We start from the raw sequence: 16,264 nt of genomic DNA, 5'->3' as shown, positions 1-16,264 counted from the left end.
CCTGGCTGCGTTGGCATCGGATGCTGCCAGCCCCGTGGCTGCACACATAGCACACGGGCAGGAGTGTGCATGGTGCACACACCCACCCCCCTTTGTACAGGCAGAGGGGGTTGTGCTGCCCATGTGGCCCACACATGAATGTGTACATGATGCAAACAAGCTCTGGGGCAGCGCACGCTCGTGCGCAGGTCTCTGTGCCAAGGCACATGGGGCACACGTGTCCCGTGGACGCGGCTCTGCTTGGCCCCAGCAGGAGCTGTTGGCCACATGCTCCTTTGAAATGAGCTGTCACGAGCCATTTGGAGCTGATGGTTTCCTCATTCCTTGACGTACTTGGCTACGTCGGCAGCGCCTGGCTGTGGGGATGTGGCTCCACAGCCCTTTGTGCCGGCAGAGGAGCTGCCACCACTCACTCTTGGAGGTGACAGGAAGGGCTGGGCAAGGGCACAGCTCCTGGGTCTCCTCCTGCCCAGGCTCTGTGGTGCCCTGTGTGGTCAGACCCATGGCACACAGCGCCTTGCCCTAAGCTAGCCCCTCAAGGCATGGCTCTCTCCTCCTCCTCCTTGGCTGCCTCCAGTCACACATCCTGCCTCCCCGATGCTCCTTCTCTTGATGAGAGTACCTGCTGCTCCCCTGGTTGTGTGGGGCAGGAGACAGGGGTGATGGGCAGTGCCAGGGTCAGGGCTGGGCACCCACGGTGCCAGGTTGCTGTGCCAGCACCCACCATCATACAGCTGGCAGCACTGCCCGGTGCTTGTGGATGGTGGGCTAGGACTTCCTGCCTCAGTTTCCCCATGTGCAAAGCAGAGCTGCATTGTGTTGGCTGATGTTAAAGAAAGCACTGAGAGTGCTCTGTTAACAGGGGAGTAGCAGTGGGAGCTGGGGGGGGACGACTGGGGGGGCAACCCAGCCAGTGGGACCTTCTGGCCTCCCTGCACAGGGCCTGGGGAATGTGGCTGTGTCTTGGAGATGCCGTCCTCAGTGTGGCTGGGCTGGGGGAGCACAGGCTGGGGGAGCACAGGGCTGGGGGAGCACAGGGCTGGGGGAGCACAGGCTGGGGGAGCACAGGGCTGGGGGAGCACCGGGCTGGGAGAGCACAGGGCTGGGGGAGCACAGGGCTGGGGGAGCACAGGACTGGGGGAGCACAGGGCTGGGGGAGCACAGGGCTGGGGGAGCACAGGCTGGGGGAGCACAGGGCTGGAGCCAGCACCCCCTTCCCCCCCCAGGACAGCCAGGATGGATCCTGCAGTAACAGCAAGGAGCTGTGGATGGGGCTGCAAGCCAGCGTGGAGCTGGAGCAGACAGGAGAGCAGGTCCCTGAGCCCTCAGCCCCATTCACATGGGGAACACAGAGGAGGGGGGGACACGTCCCAGCCGTCACTGACGGGGGAGTGGGCCTGGCCAAGGCAGGGTATGTGCCTGACCCCACCACAGTGCAGGCTGAGCCGTCCCTGCTGCTCTGGCAGCTGCAAACAGCTGGCTGGGGGAAGCTAAATCAACGTGGAGAGGAATCCAACGCGCTCCTGCCGTTCCCACACTCCATCCTCTCCCAGCGGTTCTGGTTTCAGCTCAGCTCTGGCATGCTGTGACTCAGCCAGCTCCAAGACTGTCCCCAGCCCCTCGCTGCACCTGGAAAACAGACTTGGGGGGGCCCTGGTGTCACCCCCCTGGCACAGCAGGGCCAGGCAGTGGCACTTGAGCACTGGCAGTAGAGTGGGTGTGTGCCAGAGGTGGGTGTGCGGCTACTCCAGTCACAGTTTGGCTCTTTCCCAGTGAGAGTTGCTGCTTTTCCTGGGGCATCTCCAGCAGTTGGGGTGAGCTGGACTGTCACACAGAAACAGGGGTTCAGGGCAGCAAACTGTGCTGGGCAGGAGTGGCTGGAGCTGGGGATGGGGGGTCAGAGCCACCACCCTGAAATACCAGGGCTGAACCACGCTCCAGCCCCCCACCCAAGCCCTTGGATGATGCTTCTTACCTTGGGTGCCCTGGGGGGGTCCTTGCTGCAGGGGGTACCCATGTGCCAGTCCCTCTGTCAGGGTGGTGGGGGGCACTGTGAGTGTTTATCCCCTGCCCCACTGCTCGCTCCTGGGGATGCTCTGCTGGCCTGGGGTGGTGGCTGGGGGGGCCATGGGGGGGGTAACCAGGCTGGTTTTGAGGGGGAGCTGTGCCTGTGAGGAGCACGCTGCTGAGCTGGCAGTGTTGTGGTAGCCATGGCTCTTCCATCGTGCCCCAGTCCACAGGGTATGTGTGTGCCACCTTCCACAGCCGTGGGAGCTGGGCTCAGGGTGGAGGAGCTGAGGGTGATGATCCTTCCCTGCATGGACCCACCTGGGGACATTGGTGGGAGTTTTATTGCCCTTCCCTAAGGTTTGGATGTGCCTCCCCTCCAGAGTCTTTCATTGCACAGCCAAGGACACATGTCCAGCCCTGGACATGGCCATTTCAAGCCTGAAAGCCCACCTTTTCAGGCAGCCTGAGGGCAGGACCTGGCAGCTTTGTGGTGCCCTTGATCTGCCAAGGTGCCCTTTCTGCCTACCCCACCGAAGGGGCACAGGGTCCCCTTGTCCCCAGCCACAGAGCAGAGTGATCTGAGCCTTTGCTTCCAAGCATGCAGTCCCCCCTTCCTGCTCCATCCCTCTGCCCTTGCCACCTGCATGTCCCCATCCTCATCCCCGCTCCCTGCCCACCTGCAATCCCAGGGCAGCTCTGGAGCCCCAGTTGTAGGCTCTGGGGCAGTGTCCTTGATGCTGCCTTTCATTAACTCCTTCAGTGTGCAAGGGCCACGATGAAGATTTAATTAACAAGTCCTATGCCTTGCAAAGGTGTGTCCTGGAGCTGGACCAGGGCAGCCTGACACATGTGGGGCTGGGCATCCTCCTTATGCACCAGTGTGTGGTCACACTGGGTGCCCTGGGGGTTCACCAGCCCTGCTCACCCTCCTCTACAACCAGCTCTGACCTGCTTGATTTAACCTGTCTCATCGGGGCTGCCACTGCTTGTCAGCACCTTCCAGGGTCACGGGTGAAGAGGAGCCGCCTCACCCCGCTTTGAGGGCTGGTGGGTGAGCAGAGGAGGGGGACAGGGCAGTGTCAGCATCACCCCTGGGTGCTGGTGGTGTGGGGAGCCTGCCCAGGTCTGTGTCCCCACCCTGGTCCCTGCGCTGCTGCAGCTTCCATGGTGCCACTGCAAACCCCAGAGTGCTGGTTGCCACGTTACATTAGGAGGAGCCACAGCCCCTGTCCCTGGTGCCTGCTTGTCACTGCGGTTGGGTGACAAGCTGCGGCTGAGAGGCTTGAAATCAGGGATCAAAGCGGCGCTGGCACGGCTGTTAGTGCTGGGGAGACACATGGGGGGGCTGGGGGCTGGAGCCCAGCTTGGCAGCACTGCCAGGGCTGTGCCAGGAGTGAGCCCGCTGCTCTGTGTGTGTGTGTGTGTGTGTGTGTGTGTGTGTGCTTGTGTCAGACCCAGCGTGGCCATAGGTCTGGGGAGGGGATTGTGTCCCTGGACTGGGCACTGGGGAGGCTGCACCTCGAGTGCTGGGTCCAGTTCTGGGCTCCTCAGCACCAGAAGGACATGGAGGTCCTGGAGCGAGTCCAGAGAAGGGCAACCAGGCTGGGGAAGGGGCTGGAGGGCAAATCCTCTGAGGAGCAGCTGAGGGAGCTGGGGGTGTTGAGCCTGGAGAAGAGGAGGCTGAGGGGAGACCTTCTCACCCCTCCCCTGCCCTGCCAGGAGGGTGCAGAGAGGTGGGCGATGGTCTCTTCAGCCAGGGGACAGGAGATGGGACAAGGGGCAATGGGCTCAAGCTGCCCCAGGGCAGGGTCAGAGCAGATGGGAGGGAAAAGTTCTTCCCTGGCAGAGTTGTCAGGGCCTGGCACAGGCTGCCCAGGGAGGGGGCTGAGTCCCCACCCCTGGGGGTGTTTAACAGAGGGGAGATGAGGTGCTGAGGGATCTGGGTCAGCACAGGACAGGGACAGTGTGTGTAGTTGTGAAGTTGGCTGCGTGTGCCCAAGTGCAGGTTGGGGGGTGTGTTGCCCCCTGTGCCCTTGCTGGGGTGTGCACAGCTGGAGCTGGGGGGTGTCCAGCCCCAGGCCATGCCCATGGGAGGCTCAGCCCTACCAGCCTCCAGCCAGCAGCAGAAGCAGCTCCTCTCCCTGGGCACACTGCAGGGGTTGCACAGCCTGCACTGCTCCCTGGCACCTTGGCTGCAGGGCCTGTGCCCCTCAGCCAGAGCACCCACCCCCGGGCTGGGGGGATGCAGGGGCAGATTTGAGGATGTTCTCCCAGGACTGCTGCTCCTGCATGGCCCCATGGAGCAGGGTCACAGTGCTTTGGGGCTGCCTGGCTGCAGCTGGCCTCCTGTCACCTGTGTGGGTCCTGTGGCCATACTTGGTCCTCCCTCCAGCTCTTCCTTTCTGGACCAGACATCCCCAACCCACCTGTCACCCTTGGGGGTGGCATTTTGTGGGGGTGCAGCTCCAGCTCAGTGTCAGTCTACCCTGTTCCCTCCCAGCAGGCAGAAGGAGAGCTGGGGGCACAGCTATGGCAGAGGGGCTGGGGGCAATGGTGCAGGCAGAGGGCACAGGAGCCATTCATCCCTTTAAAGCCATCACCTTTTCTCTCCACAGACCCCGAGTCCCAGAGGAAGAGGACAGTGCAGAATGTGCTGGACCTTCGTCAGAACCTGGAGGAGACCATGTCCAGCCTGAGGGGCTCTCAGGTATCTCACAGGTGAGGCCCTGACACCAGAACCCCACCACCCCTTCCCCACAACCAGTGTCATTTCTGGGGCAGTGAGGGAGGCTGGGGTGGCCAGGAAGCAGCTCTGCTCCAAGTGGGGGCCCTGTGCGTGGGAGGGAGCTGGCTGTGCCCCAGGGACCATGTGCATGGAGGTTTGGAGAGACGCCCCCAAATCTGTGGGGTGTTGTGTGTGGGGCTGTGGCAGAGCCCTGTCCCTGGCAGTGCTCTGGGCCTGGCACTGCCTGGTGTGCTCAGGAGCAGTGAGAACTGGTGGTGGTGGCACTGAGGGGAACCAGGCAGGGGGTGAGGTGTGTTCCTGCTGATTGGGTGTCCCTGTGTGGAGAACCAGAGGTGAAGGTATTCCCTGTGCCTGCCCAGGTTTCGACCAGTCTCTGTCTCCATTCATGACTCAGTTTCTCTACTCTGTAGTGTCATAGAATCCCAGACTGGGCTGAGTTGGAAGAGACCCCAAGGATCACAGAGTTCCAACCCCCTGCCACAGGCAGGGCCACCAACCTCCAGGCCTGGAGCTACACAAGGTTGCCCAGGGCCCCAGCCAACCTGGCCTTGAACACCCCCAGGGATGGGGCACCCACCCCCTCTCTGGGCAGCCTGTTCCAGCCCCTCACCACTCTCTCTGCAAAGAACTTCCCCCTAATATCTCATCCAACTCTTCCCTCCTCCAGCTTCACCCCATCCCCCTTGTCCTCCCAGTCTCTGCCCTTTAACAAGCCCATTCCCCTCCTGTTCCTCTGCTCCCTTCAGGGACTGGAAGGCTGCAATGAGGTCCCCCCACAGCCTTCTCTTCTCCAGGCTGACCCAGCCCAGCTCCCTCAGCCTCTCTCCATAGGGGAGCTGCTCCAGCCCTCTGAGCATCTCCGTGGCTCCTCTGACCCCTCTCCAACAGTCCCACATCTTTCTTGTACTGGGGCCCCAGCTCTGGACACAGGACTCCAGCTGGGGCCTCCCCAGGGCAGAGCAGAGAGGGACAGTCACCTCCCAGTGAGAGATGATGTAGAGATGATGTAGGAGAAACCCCCTGGCAGAGCTGACCACACACCCGTAAGGCCGGGGCAGGGGTGGGGGGTACCCTGCCCAGGCCGGGGCTGGCAGCACCCTGGGGTCGCAGTTGGGGCCGGGGAGTGGGTGACTGCTGGGGGTGAACCCCAGCAGACCCTGTGTTCAGAGGTCTGTGGTACATCTGTGAGCGCTGAGGGTGTCCCTGTGGCCTCACACTTGAGCCCAGTGCAGGGTTCTGGTTCTGCTCCGGGTGTGCTCCAGGTCTGCGCGGCAGCTCCAGCCCCAGCCTGGCTCCTGTCGGGGCTGGAGGACCCCGGCTGCGGGGCGGGGGGGCTGAGGGGCTCATCTCCCCAGGGCACCCTGTCCCTGTCCGGCTGGAGAAGCCTGGAGAGGCTGCGTCTGGGCTCAGCGAGTGAGGGAAGCCGAGGATGCAGCGAGCATCTTTCTCCTGGTGTTTGTTGCCACCTCGTGGTCTCCCTCGATCCTTGTTTTTGGATTGGAAGGGGCAAAAAAGCAGCAGCTTCCTCCCCCTTCCTTCACCCATCACTCACCATTACAGACCTGCCCCGTGTCCTTCCAGTGAAGCAGCTGGCGTGAAGTATCCCTTCCTCACCCAGGAGAACGGGTGAGGCTCAGCAAGGCCAAGGGCAGAGCCCTGCACATGGGACACAACAACCCTCAGCAGCACTGCAGGCTGGGGCAGAGCAGCTGGAAAGGTGCCCAGAGAAGGACCTGGGGGTGTTGGGTGACTGAGACTGGCCATGAGCCAGCAGGGTGCCCGGGGGGACAGGGAGGCCAATGGCACCCTGGCTTCTGTCAGACCCAGTGTGGCCATAGGTCTGGGGAGGGGATTGTGCCCCTGGACTGGACACTGGTGAGGCTGCACCTCGAGTGCTGGGTCCAGTTCTGGGCTCCTCACCATCAGAAGGACATGGAGGTCCTGGAGCGAGTCCAGAGAAGGGCAACCAGGCTGGGGAAGGGGCTGGAGGGCAAATCCTCTGAGGAGCAGCTGAGGGAGCTGGGGGTGTTGAGCCTGGGGAAGAGGAGGCTGAGGGGAGACCTTCTCACCCCTCCCCTGCCCTGCCAGGAGGGTGCAGAGAGGTGGGTGATGGTCTCTTCAGCCAGGGGACAGGAGATGGGACAAGGGGCAATGGGCTCAAGCTGCCCCAGGGCAGGGTCAGAGCAGATGGGAGGGAAAAGTTCTTCCCTGGCAGAGTTGTCAGGGCCTGGCACAGGCTGCCCAGGGAGGGGGCTGAGTCCCCACCCCTGGGGGTGTTTAACAGGCGGGGAGATGAGGTGCTGAGGGATCTGGGTCAGCACAGGACAGGGACAGTTGGACTCGATGGTCTTAAAGGGCTTTTCCAACCTGGTGAATCTGTGATTCTGTGAAGCTCATCTAGACCTTGCTCATCCTTGCTGCACTTTCTGGATCTTTCCCGAGCCGGAGGCAGCGCAGCGCTGGGGCTGGTTGTGCATGGGGCTGCAGCGATACTCCCTGAGCTGGTAATTCCTGGAATTACCCATTCCAGCTCTGCCAGCTCTTTGCTCAGCTGCCTCACAGCTCATGCCGAGTCAGGGCTGCTTCGTGTCCACTTCTGCTCTGTGTTGGCTTTGCCACCCCCTGTGTCACCTGCTGCCTTCTTGCCCTGGCTCTTCGTGCATCCTCCGTCTGCCCCAGTCTTAGGAAAGAGGGTGAGGGTATTTAGGGTAATTAGAGCCGTGCTGCTGGTGAGAAGGTCTCCCCACAGCCTCCTCTTCTCCAGGCTGAACACCCCCAGCTCCCTCAGCCGCTCTCCCTTCATTTTCCTGCTGAGTGGAGGCCTCAGCCAGATCCTTGCCACAAAGTGAAATGAGTATCGATAGCCCAGGGGGTGCCTGCCCCTGCTTTCTGTCCCAAAAGTGTTCCTTAAATCCAGAAGGATCTGTTCCCGTGGCAGCCAAGTGCTGGATCAGCCTTCGGTGAGGGAGCTCACCCCCCCCAGCCTCGGCAGCGCGCTCCCCGCATCCCTCCAGGAGCTCCACCGCAGCTGTGAGCCGGATTTTCCTTTCCCAGAGCTGTGTCAGCTCTTCCCCAGCACGTTGTAATTACCCACATACCCACTAATTCTCCTCTCCAGAACGCTTCCTACCAGCCTGTCCGATCGGGATGTCACTGGCACTCCTCTTGATGTGTCACCGGTGTCCCTGTCCCTGCTCCGGGCTCTCTGTTTATTCCTCCCACAAACTCTTCCTTGCCTCTCCCCTGTGCTCTTGGCTGTATCTCCCAGCCAGCAGCCGAGGGCTCAGCCTTCGCTGTTTCCTCTCTAGGACACAACTTAAGTTCCCTAAAAGACGTCATCACACTCCTGGCAGCCTTTGCACCCGGCTGCAGGGCTGCAGGAGCTTCCTCGGGGGGCTCTCTTCAGTCCTGCTTGGAGATGTGGTTTGCATCTGCTCCCAGCCTCCGGCAGAACATCCTTAAATAGCCTTTGTGCCGCTGACAAAAACAAAACCCCGTTAACTGCCCCTTTTAGTTCCTCTTTAACAAACTTCCTCGTCTTTTTTCTGCTGTTCCCTGCTTTAAATTCAGCGCTGCAGCCCGGGGGTGGCTTTGGGTGCTCCTGCAGGAACGTTTAATCCAAGCTAGGGAATAGCTTGCTGATAGTAGTGTTTGGAGCCAAGTGGAGGGCTGTGGGTTCCCAAGTAGCTGCTCCAAGAAGTAATCATTTTTTGGTGTCTAAATTTAGTCTCAGCATCACTCCCTGACATGTCGTTTGCCCAAAATACACCCCGAGGGGTGTGGGGATTAACTGAACTCCCCGTTCCTGATGTGCTTGTGGGCTCTGGGCTGGCTGGAGAGCAGCAGGATTGTGGACAGCTCCGTAGGGCTGGGCAGCCCCATCTCAGCGTGTCCCCCCCGCCCAGACAGGGGGTTTTGGCATGGGATGCAGGGACCTGGTTCTTGGTTTGCCCCTTGGCATCCTTTTGCTCCCAGCCCTGCTGCCCAGCATGGCCTGCTGCCATGTCCCCCGGGGTCAGTGTGCCACCACCCCAATTCATCCCATTCTGGTTTGGGGTGATACTGGGGTCAGGTGTTGAAATGCTGGGAGCAGGCTGGGGGAGCATGTCTGGGCTTTCCACTGAAGGCTCCTTATTCCTGGGGTTCAGCACGGCTTGTGTTGGGGCATGGCCAGTCTGCAGAGGGGTACAGACCCCTCTCCAACATGGGGCTGCTGGGAGGCCCAGACCTCCCCATCGCACCCACACCCCTGGGGAGAAACAGGTGCCACAAGACCCCTGTGGGTGCCAGTGGTGTGGATGTCCCAGTGGGTCCTGGAGCATGAGGGACACTGAACTGGCACCGGGCAGGATGGAGGGGTCCAGGACAGGCAGCATCCCTGCAGCCATGCTCCTGGGGAGCCTCTGGCCTTACTTCACTGCCTCAAAGCATGCCGGCCTGGTTTGGGGTGGGGGGAGGCAGAGCACAGACCACCACCCCCAACCCCCCTGCACCCTGTCCTTGCAGCTCCCTGGAGATGACCTGCTACGACAGCGATGAAGCCAACCCCCGGAGCGTCTCCAGCCTGTCCAACCGCTCCTCCCCGCTGTCCTGGCGCTACGGGCAGTCAAGCCCCCGCCTGCAGGCAGGGGATGCGCCGTCGGTTGGGGGGACCTGCCGCTCTGAGGGGACCCCCAGCTGGTACATGCACGGCGAGCGGGCGCACTACTCCCACACCATGCCCATGCGCAGCCCCAGCAAGCTGAGCCACATCTCCCGCCTGGAGCTGGTCGAGGCGCTGGACAGCGACGATGTGGAGCTGAAGTCAGGCTACATGAGTGACAGCGACCTGATGGGGAAGACCCTGACAGAGGATGATGACATCACCACGGGGTAGGTGCTTGCGCTGGGGCTGGGGCTCCACCTGGGGCTTTCCTGAAGGATTTGCCTCTGGCTAAGGGCACGGCAGGGGTGGATGGAGAGCATGTAGGTCACGGCTGATCTGGCTGGGTGTGTCGTGTCCCCACATCCCAGGAGATGCTTTCCCACTGGCCAGGCAGTGTAGCCCTTGCAGTGCTGGTGACACTGGGCCAGCCAGAGTTGCTCAGGGCCAGTGAGCCCCCATGCTGGGACGAGCCCCCATGCTGGGATATGCTGCTCTCCCGGTGTGTGGGAGGTGTTCAGCTTGGTTGGGGTGTTCCCAGAGGAACTGGAAACTGAGAGGCACATGGTGTGTGGCTGCAGGAGCCCTGCACCAGAGCCCTGCCAGGGTAAATACTGCTGGTTTCAGAAGCACTCAGCCAGCTTACACCAGTGGGTCTGTCCTGTGTCCAGCCAGGAGTGCTGGTCCATGGTGGGACAGGCTGGGTCAGGTATCAGCACCCCAGTGAGAACTGGGCACTGAGGTGTCATTTCTGGTGGGGCAGGGTGCGCTGCTGAGCAGGGTCCTCTCCTTTTGGGATCCCCTTTGGCTTCTGTCCCCCCACCCACAGGGCCAGGGCCATCTCCTGTTGGACGGGCACAGCCCAGCACACCCAGGGCTGACATTTTCTCTCCAGCCCTGTCCAGCTCCTGCTGCCCTGTGGAGTTGCCCCTGGCTCTGGCAGGGGTCCAGCATGTCTGAGGTTTCCTGTTTCAGCGCAGGAGAAAATAACCATCTCCAGGATTTGAGTTGTCCCAGAGCAGGAGGAGGTATTTGGCCTCCTGACAGTGCTGCTCCAGCCCTCCTGGGGTGGACGTAGTCACATCAGCTCATTGCGAGCACAGCCCATGGCTTTGCACCCATGCTGGGGCTCCCCAGACATGGCCCAGAGTGCAGGTTACAGTTGTTGAGGACGCACTGCAGGGTGCCTGTGCTGGGATGTGCAGGGGGCCTGTGCTGGGACATGGAGGGTGCCTGTGCTGGGACGTGCAGGGTGCCTGTGCTGGGATGTGCAGGGGGCCTGTGCAGGGGACCTGTGCTGGCCTCAGACCCCGCAGTCTTCTGGCTCAGGGGCAAGAGTGTCTGTGGCATCAGAACCATCCTCGCCATGGGCATGGGGGGTGGACTTGGGGGGCTGCCCTGAGCTTATGAATGGGGGTACCTTGTGCTGGCTCAGTGTGCACCCCTGCTGGGAGCCATAATCCATCCCTTGGCTGTCAGGTGGGACATCACCTTCTGCTGCTGGCCAGACCGCAGGGCTTGACGGGCAGTGGGGTGACTTTGGGGTGTCCTGGAAGGCTGGGGCCACAGCCACTCTGGCTCTGGGGAGTGAAGGGCTCCCCTGCTCCCTCTCCTCCTCATCTCATCTGCGAGCTGCTCGTGCGGGTGGGTAACCTTGGGGTGCCCTTGGCTGGGAAGGCAGTGTGGGGGGGCGTGCCTGAGTGGTTCTTCGTCTCCATCGGCCGCTGAGCAGAGTGGGGCAGGGTCAGCCCTGGTGGGACCCTGGTCAGACCGTGGGGCCCCTCATGCAGCACAGCCCCTCACCCAGCACAGCCCCTCACTCAGCGCAGCCCCTCACCCAGCGCAGCCCCTCACCCATTGCAGCCCCTCACCCATTGCAGCCCCTCACCCAGTGCAGCCCCTCACCCATTGCAGCCCCTCGCCCAGCCCCTCACCCATTGCAGCCCCTCACCCATTGCAGCCCCTCGCCCAGCCCCTCACCCATTGCAGCCCCTCACCCATTGCAGCCCCTCACCCATTGCAGCCCCTCACCCAGCGCAGCCCCTCACCCAGTGCAGCCCCTCACCCAGCACAGCCAGTCCCTCACCCAGCGCAGCCCCTCACCCAGCACAGCCCCTCACCCATTGCAGCCCCTCACCCAGCATCCTCGGCTGGCTCTGACCTAGAAAGCGAACACCGCCCCAGGCCCCGTCTCCCCGTGCCGCTAATGCACCCGGCAGGAGCCCAGCGCTGCAGATGGGGCCATCAGCCCCCAGCATGAGCCGTGGGGCCAGCGCCTCCCTGCACCGCCCAGGCTTGTAGGGCAGTAGGGCAGAGCCAGCGCGGAGGACACAGTAGCACATCCCCTCGGAGACACGCGGGGCCGTGGGATGGGAACCAGCCTCCCTGGGGAACCGGCTCACTGGGGAAGCAGCCTGGAAGGAGAGAGGGCTGAGGTAGGTGTGAGGCGTGGCTGGGGCATGGGGACTGCCCGTGGATATGTCAGGGTGAGTCTGGAAGGGGGGTGGTTGGGCTGAACCCAGCTGAGGAGGCGCTGGGGGTGCTGTGACCCACCTCAGAAAGGAGGTGGGATGGTCAGGTCTGGTGGTGAGAGCAGGGATCAGCTGGGGACACCCCAGCACCCAGAAGCATTTCTCTATCAGAGGAATGTGCCGGCATCCTGGCTCCTTGCCTGGCCATGCCTGCCTGTGGCTGCCAGGCTGGCACTGGGACTGCCCTCCACCAGCAACATGCTGCTGGTTTTGGGAGAGGAAGGCACTGGCTTTGCCCTCCCTGCTTGGCAGTGATGACCTTCTTTTGTTCCCAGTGTCCCTTTATCCCCTGGTTAACACAGCGGCGTTCGCTGGGGTGGTGCTGCTCTCCTGCCTTCTCCTGTCTATCCCTGGGGCCTGGGCAGGGGACAGCACCAAATTTGGGGCTGTTTCCCTGGCACTGGAATATCTTCACTGACTTTCTTGGCTGCTGCCAACACAGGTTTCTACTTGCCACCACTCCATGTGTGCCACTTGGTGTTTCCTGCCCCTGATGTCAGTCCCTGGGAGGGGTGCAGCTGCCACCTTCCCCCCCTGCTAGTCTGGGGATGTTTCCCAAGCTCTGGAGGTCACCCCACCATGGTCACCCCACTGGAAGGGCCTCCAAAACAAAGCCATCCACTACTGAGGGACCTCTGCAGCTGCCCACAGCACAGCACTGGGGCTGTGATGCTGCGGTGTGGGTGCCTTTGGGTGCCTTCAGGTGCCGACCTGCCCATGAATCAGGCAATGACAGAGGAAGTGGGGAACATCCAAGCTGGGATGGATGTTCAAGCTGGGTTCTGCCTGGTCTCATCCTGGCCGTGTCCTGCGTGTCCAGGCAGTGCCACCTCCTCCACGTGTTGCTGCTGCTCCCTGGCAGTGTTGCTGCAGCCACACGTTGATTCATCTCCCCTGCGGCTGCGGGTGCTGGTGTGGGAGTGGGTGAGTGTGCATCACCCTTGGGTGTTCCCTGGGGCCATGAGAAGTGAGTGGGGTGCTGTAAGGCCTCTTTTTGGGCGCTGGGTAGCTGCAAGTGGGTTGGGGCAGGGCATACCAGGGTTGCGGTGAGGCAGAGCCACTCTTGGTGGGGTCTGCAGGGTACAGAGGGGCAGGAACACCTCTCCCTGGCTCTGTCCAGGAGGTGACCTATGGGGACATGAAACCTCAGCACAGTCATGCACAGCGAGTGGTGCTCATGGGATGGAGAGTTCCCCCAGTGAGGTCCCTAGGGACAAACTGGGACAAGCTGGCTCCATCCTTGGAGCTGCTCAAATACATTGCAGTGGCAGAATCCTGTAAGGACACCCAGGCTGGACTCTTCCTGCCCCTCTTGGGTGCTGCTGGGCCAAACCCTGCCACCCCCCAAGCACCAGGCCTGGAGAGTGAGGAGGGTGTGAGGCTGCTGAGTCAGCACCTTTTCTCTGCGGTGGCTGCAGGAGCGCTGATGGTCCGTGTGTGCTGTGGGGCCCTGGTGTGCAGGCATTGTTCTGTAGTTGATCCTGGGGCTGTGCAAGGGACTTTCAGTGCCTGGAGAAGTCCTCGTGCGACCTTGGGACCCCTACGATTTGGGGGTGTCCTTTTGGGCCTCATTTTTTTGTTGGGGGTGGAAAGAGAGGTAGCACTGCCTCCCACTGCGGCGGTGGCAGCATCCGCACCCCCGTGAGCTGTGTTCTGCCCTGGCTCCATTCCTGGAGCCGAGGCCGTGGCCCTTGGCACCAGGACCACAAGGTGTGCCAGGGCTCGGGGCTCAACACATGTGTCCAGCTTACAAGGGCACTGTCCCATGTCACTGTGCTGGTGCTCCTGGCAGAGCACCGCAGCGTTCCCCTGGGAGAGATGCTCTTGAGCTGGCACCCACCACGCTCCAACTGGCCTGGCTCCGGCTTCCTCACAGCTACTTGAGCTCTGCAGAGCCCAGAGGCGGGAGCAGATGTTTGGCTCAGCTCCCCTAGAGCAGCGGGGGAGCAGCCGCCCTCCTCTCCAGCTCCGAGCAGGATTGGTGCTGGCTCTCTGCTCCCTTCCCTCAAACGCCCCTTGCTTGGTGTTGGCCGGTCCAGCCTGACCCCTCGCCGCCATCCCAGAGAGCCCGTGAAATCATTTCTCGGGGGGGACGTCCCGTGGGCCATGACCGTGGCCCCACACGTGGCCTGGCGTGTGTGAGGCCCCAGCCCAGATGGCTTTGGGAGGGGGACAGCGGGGGGGAGCAGCCAGGGAAGTGGTGTTGGATAAATATTTGCTGCACTGTGCCTCGTGCCGGGACTCGTGGGGTTCCTTCCTCCAGCTGGGAACGAGGGACGGTCCCAGAAAGGGACTCCAGAACCCCGCTGGGCACTGCCACCATAGTAGCACCCTTCCTCTGCATGCGGCTCCTGACAGCTCCTTAATTTAGGGCTCGTCTTGAGGCACCCAGGGGCTGCCCGGGCTGGGCTGCTCCGGCAGCAGCCACACGGGATGTGTTTTGGGAAGGGGATCCTGGGGTTGTGGGGCACCCGGAGGTCAGCACACGCCCAGGATTTGGGAAGCTCTTGGCGTCTGCGGCTTGTTGGTGGGGCTGGGTGAGGACACGGAGCAGAGCTGAGCCCAGGGCTGGGCCTTGCACACCCACGCTCCACAGGGGGACCTGTGGGGGGGGGGATAAGGGGGGTTCTGCCCCCCAAACCTGGCTTGTCACTCAGAACTCAAGGCCTGGTTTTGCCACTTGCCAGAACTCAAGGCCTGGTTTTGCCACCCTGCTGCCTGCCAAGGGGACTGGTTGCTGTGAGCGGAGGGTCCAGGGCCACTGGCTTCTCCAGACAGGAGGGAAAATGGGAATTTCGCAAGCGGGCTGAGTCACATCACTCCCCCCCACCCCCACCCCGGAGCTGCCCTGGGACTCTCTGACCGCCGCACGCGGCTGCTGCAGCCTGCCGAGCTGACGTGGTGGCCCTGAGTGGAGCTTCGTGTGTCACCCTTCCCTAAACAACTGGAGATCCCCTCGCAGGGACACGCTTCCTCTGGGGTTTCCACTGCTTGGGAGGGGTCAGAGGGGTGCCCTTGTGTTGTCCCTGCCACAGCGGGCCTGGCTGAGCTCAGCAGTGCTGCTGGCATGGCGGCCGGGCCTGTGGTTGGGGCCTGGGGCTGATCCCATTGCTGCCGGCAGGCAAGGGCTGGTTGACACCCCCCCAGTGTCGGCCTCGCTGCCTCAGGGAAATCAGACCCTGCTATTACTGCGGTCAGCGGTGCAGAGCTGGAGCAAAGGCAAAGACTGGCCATGCAGACCTATGGGGAGAGTCCTGTGCACCCCTTGGGGACTTGGAGGGCCAGGGACCAGAGGCAGTGCTGCCTGGAGGACAAGGGGGACTAGACCAACTGCTGGGATGTGATGCTGATGCTCTTTTCCTGCTGGATGAGCTTGGGTGTGTCAGATCCCCTTCTGTGCCTCAGTTTCCCCATCTGCAAGGTCCCTGCTGCCCCCTGTTCCTCAGAGCATGGCTTCAGGGAAGGGTTTCAGATCCTGGTACCCGAAATGCAAGTGGAAGGCACCTAGGGTCAAGGTAGCCTGGCCTGTGGCAGGGGCTGGCACTGCCTGGGGAAATACCTGGAGGTTTGGGGGTGTCCTGGAGGGTACTAAGGAATTTAGAGGAGTCTGGGGAGAAGCTAGAGGAATCTGGGGTGTCCTAAGTCTGTGGGGCTTGGGGCTGTTAAAGGGGCATGGGGGCTGTGCAGGGGGCTGTGGGGATCCCTGGGAGGGAGTAATGGGTGTTGTGACATCCTGGGGCTGTTTCTGAGGCAGATGTGAGGGGGAAGCAGAGCCATCCCTGCCCATGCCTGTGGGGAGTCCCCAACCCCCCCGATCGTGATTTATGAAGCTAATTGTTTTTTCTGCCCCATTAAATGGAGAAGGGAAGGAGGGAGGGAGGGAGGGAGGGAAGAACCTTGGCTGCGCCTGCGTGTTCCTCGCTGTCCCTGCCAGGCAGGATGAGGCTAGGATAGGGGATGCTGGTGGCATGTCCACAGAGCCCCCTCTGTGCCAGTGACCCATGGATGTGGGGTGTAGAGACCCTCCCAATGCAATCCCTATATTTCCTCTCCTGCATGGCAGAGCAGGAGAAAAGGGCCAGGGTGGACCATGAGGGGCCTGCTTCCATCCAGGGTGGACTTCAGCTGGGCAGCAGGGATTCGGCAGCGCCAGCCTGGCAGGGACAGGAGTGCTGGGAGCTCTGCTGGTACCAGCAGGTCTGGCTGGCACGTGTGTGAGTGTCTCTGCCGGTGTGAGACAGGGGAAGCAGGAGAACATGGAACCCCCCAGCTCCAGCAGCAGCTCATGCTGCGGGCTGAGGGTGCTCCTCTGCAATGGGGGCTGTGCTGATGGGG

General features: G+C 62.2%; 1 protein-coding gene across 1 annotated transcript in view; it reads left to right on the top strand.

The window, feature by feature from the left end:
• Positions 1-16,264, top strand: part of NAV1 (neuron navigator 1) — a 72,868-nt gene that overhangs the window by 39,944 nt on the left and 16,660 nt on the right. The window contains exons 6-7 of the mRNA XM_084275808.1: positions 4,626-4,728; positions 9,263-9,628. Coding sequence (XP_084131934.1) covers positions 4,626-4,728; positions 9,263-9,628 — 469 coding nt within the window. The remainder of the gene's footprint in view (positions 1-4,625; positions 4,729-9,262; positions 9,629-16,264) is intronic.

This window comes from Gallinula chloropus (assembly GCF_964237585.1).
Source record: "Gallinula chloropus genome assembly, chromosome: 27".
NCBI classification, from domain to species: Eukaryota; Metazoa; Chordata; class Aves; order Gruiformes; family Rallidae; genus Gallinula; species Gallinula chloropus.
The sequence above is the reverse complement of the archived record's forward strand: the minus strand, read 5'-3'. Positions and strand labels throughout refer to the sequence as shown.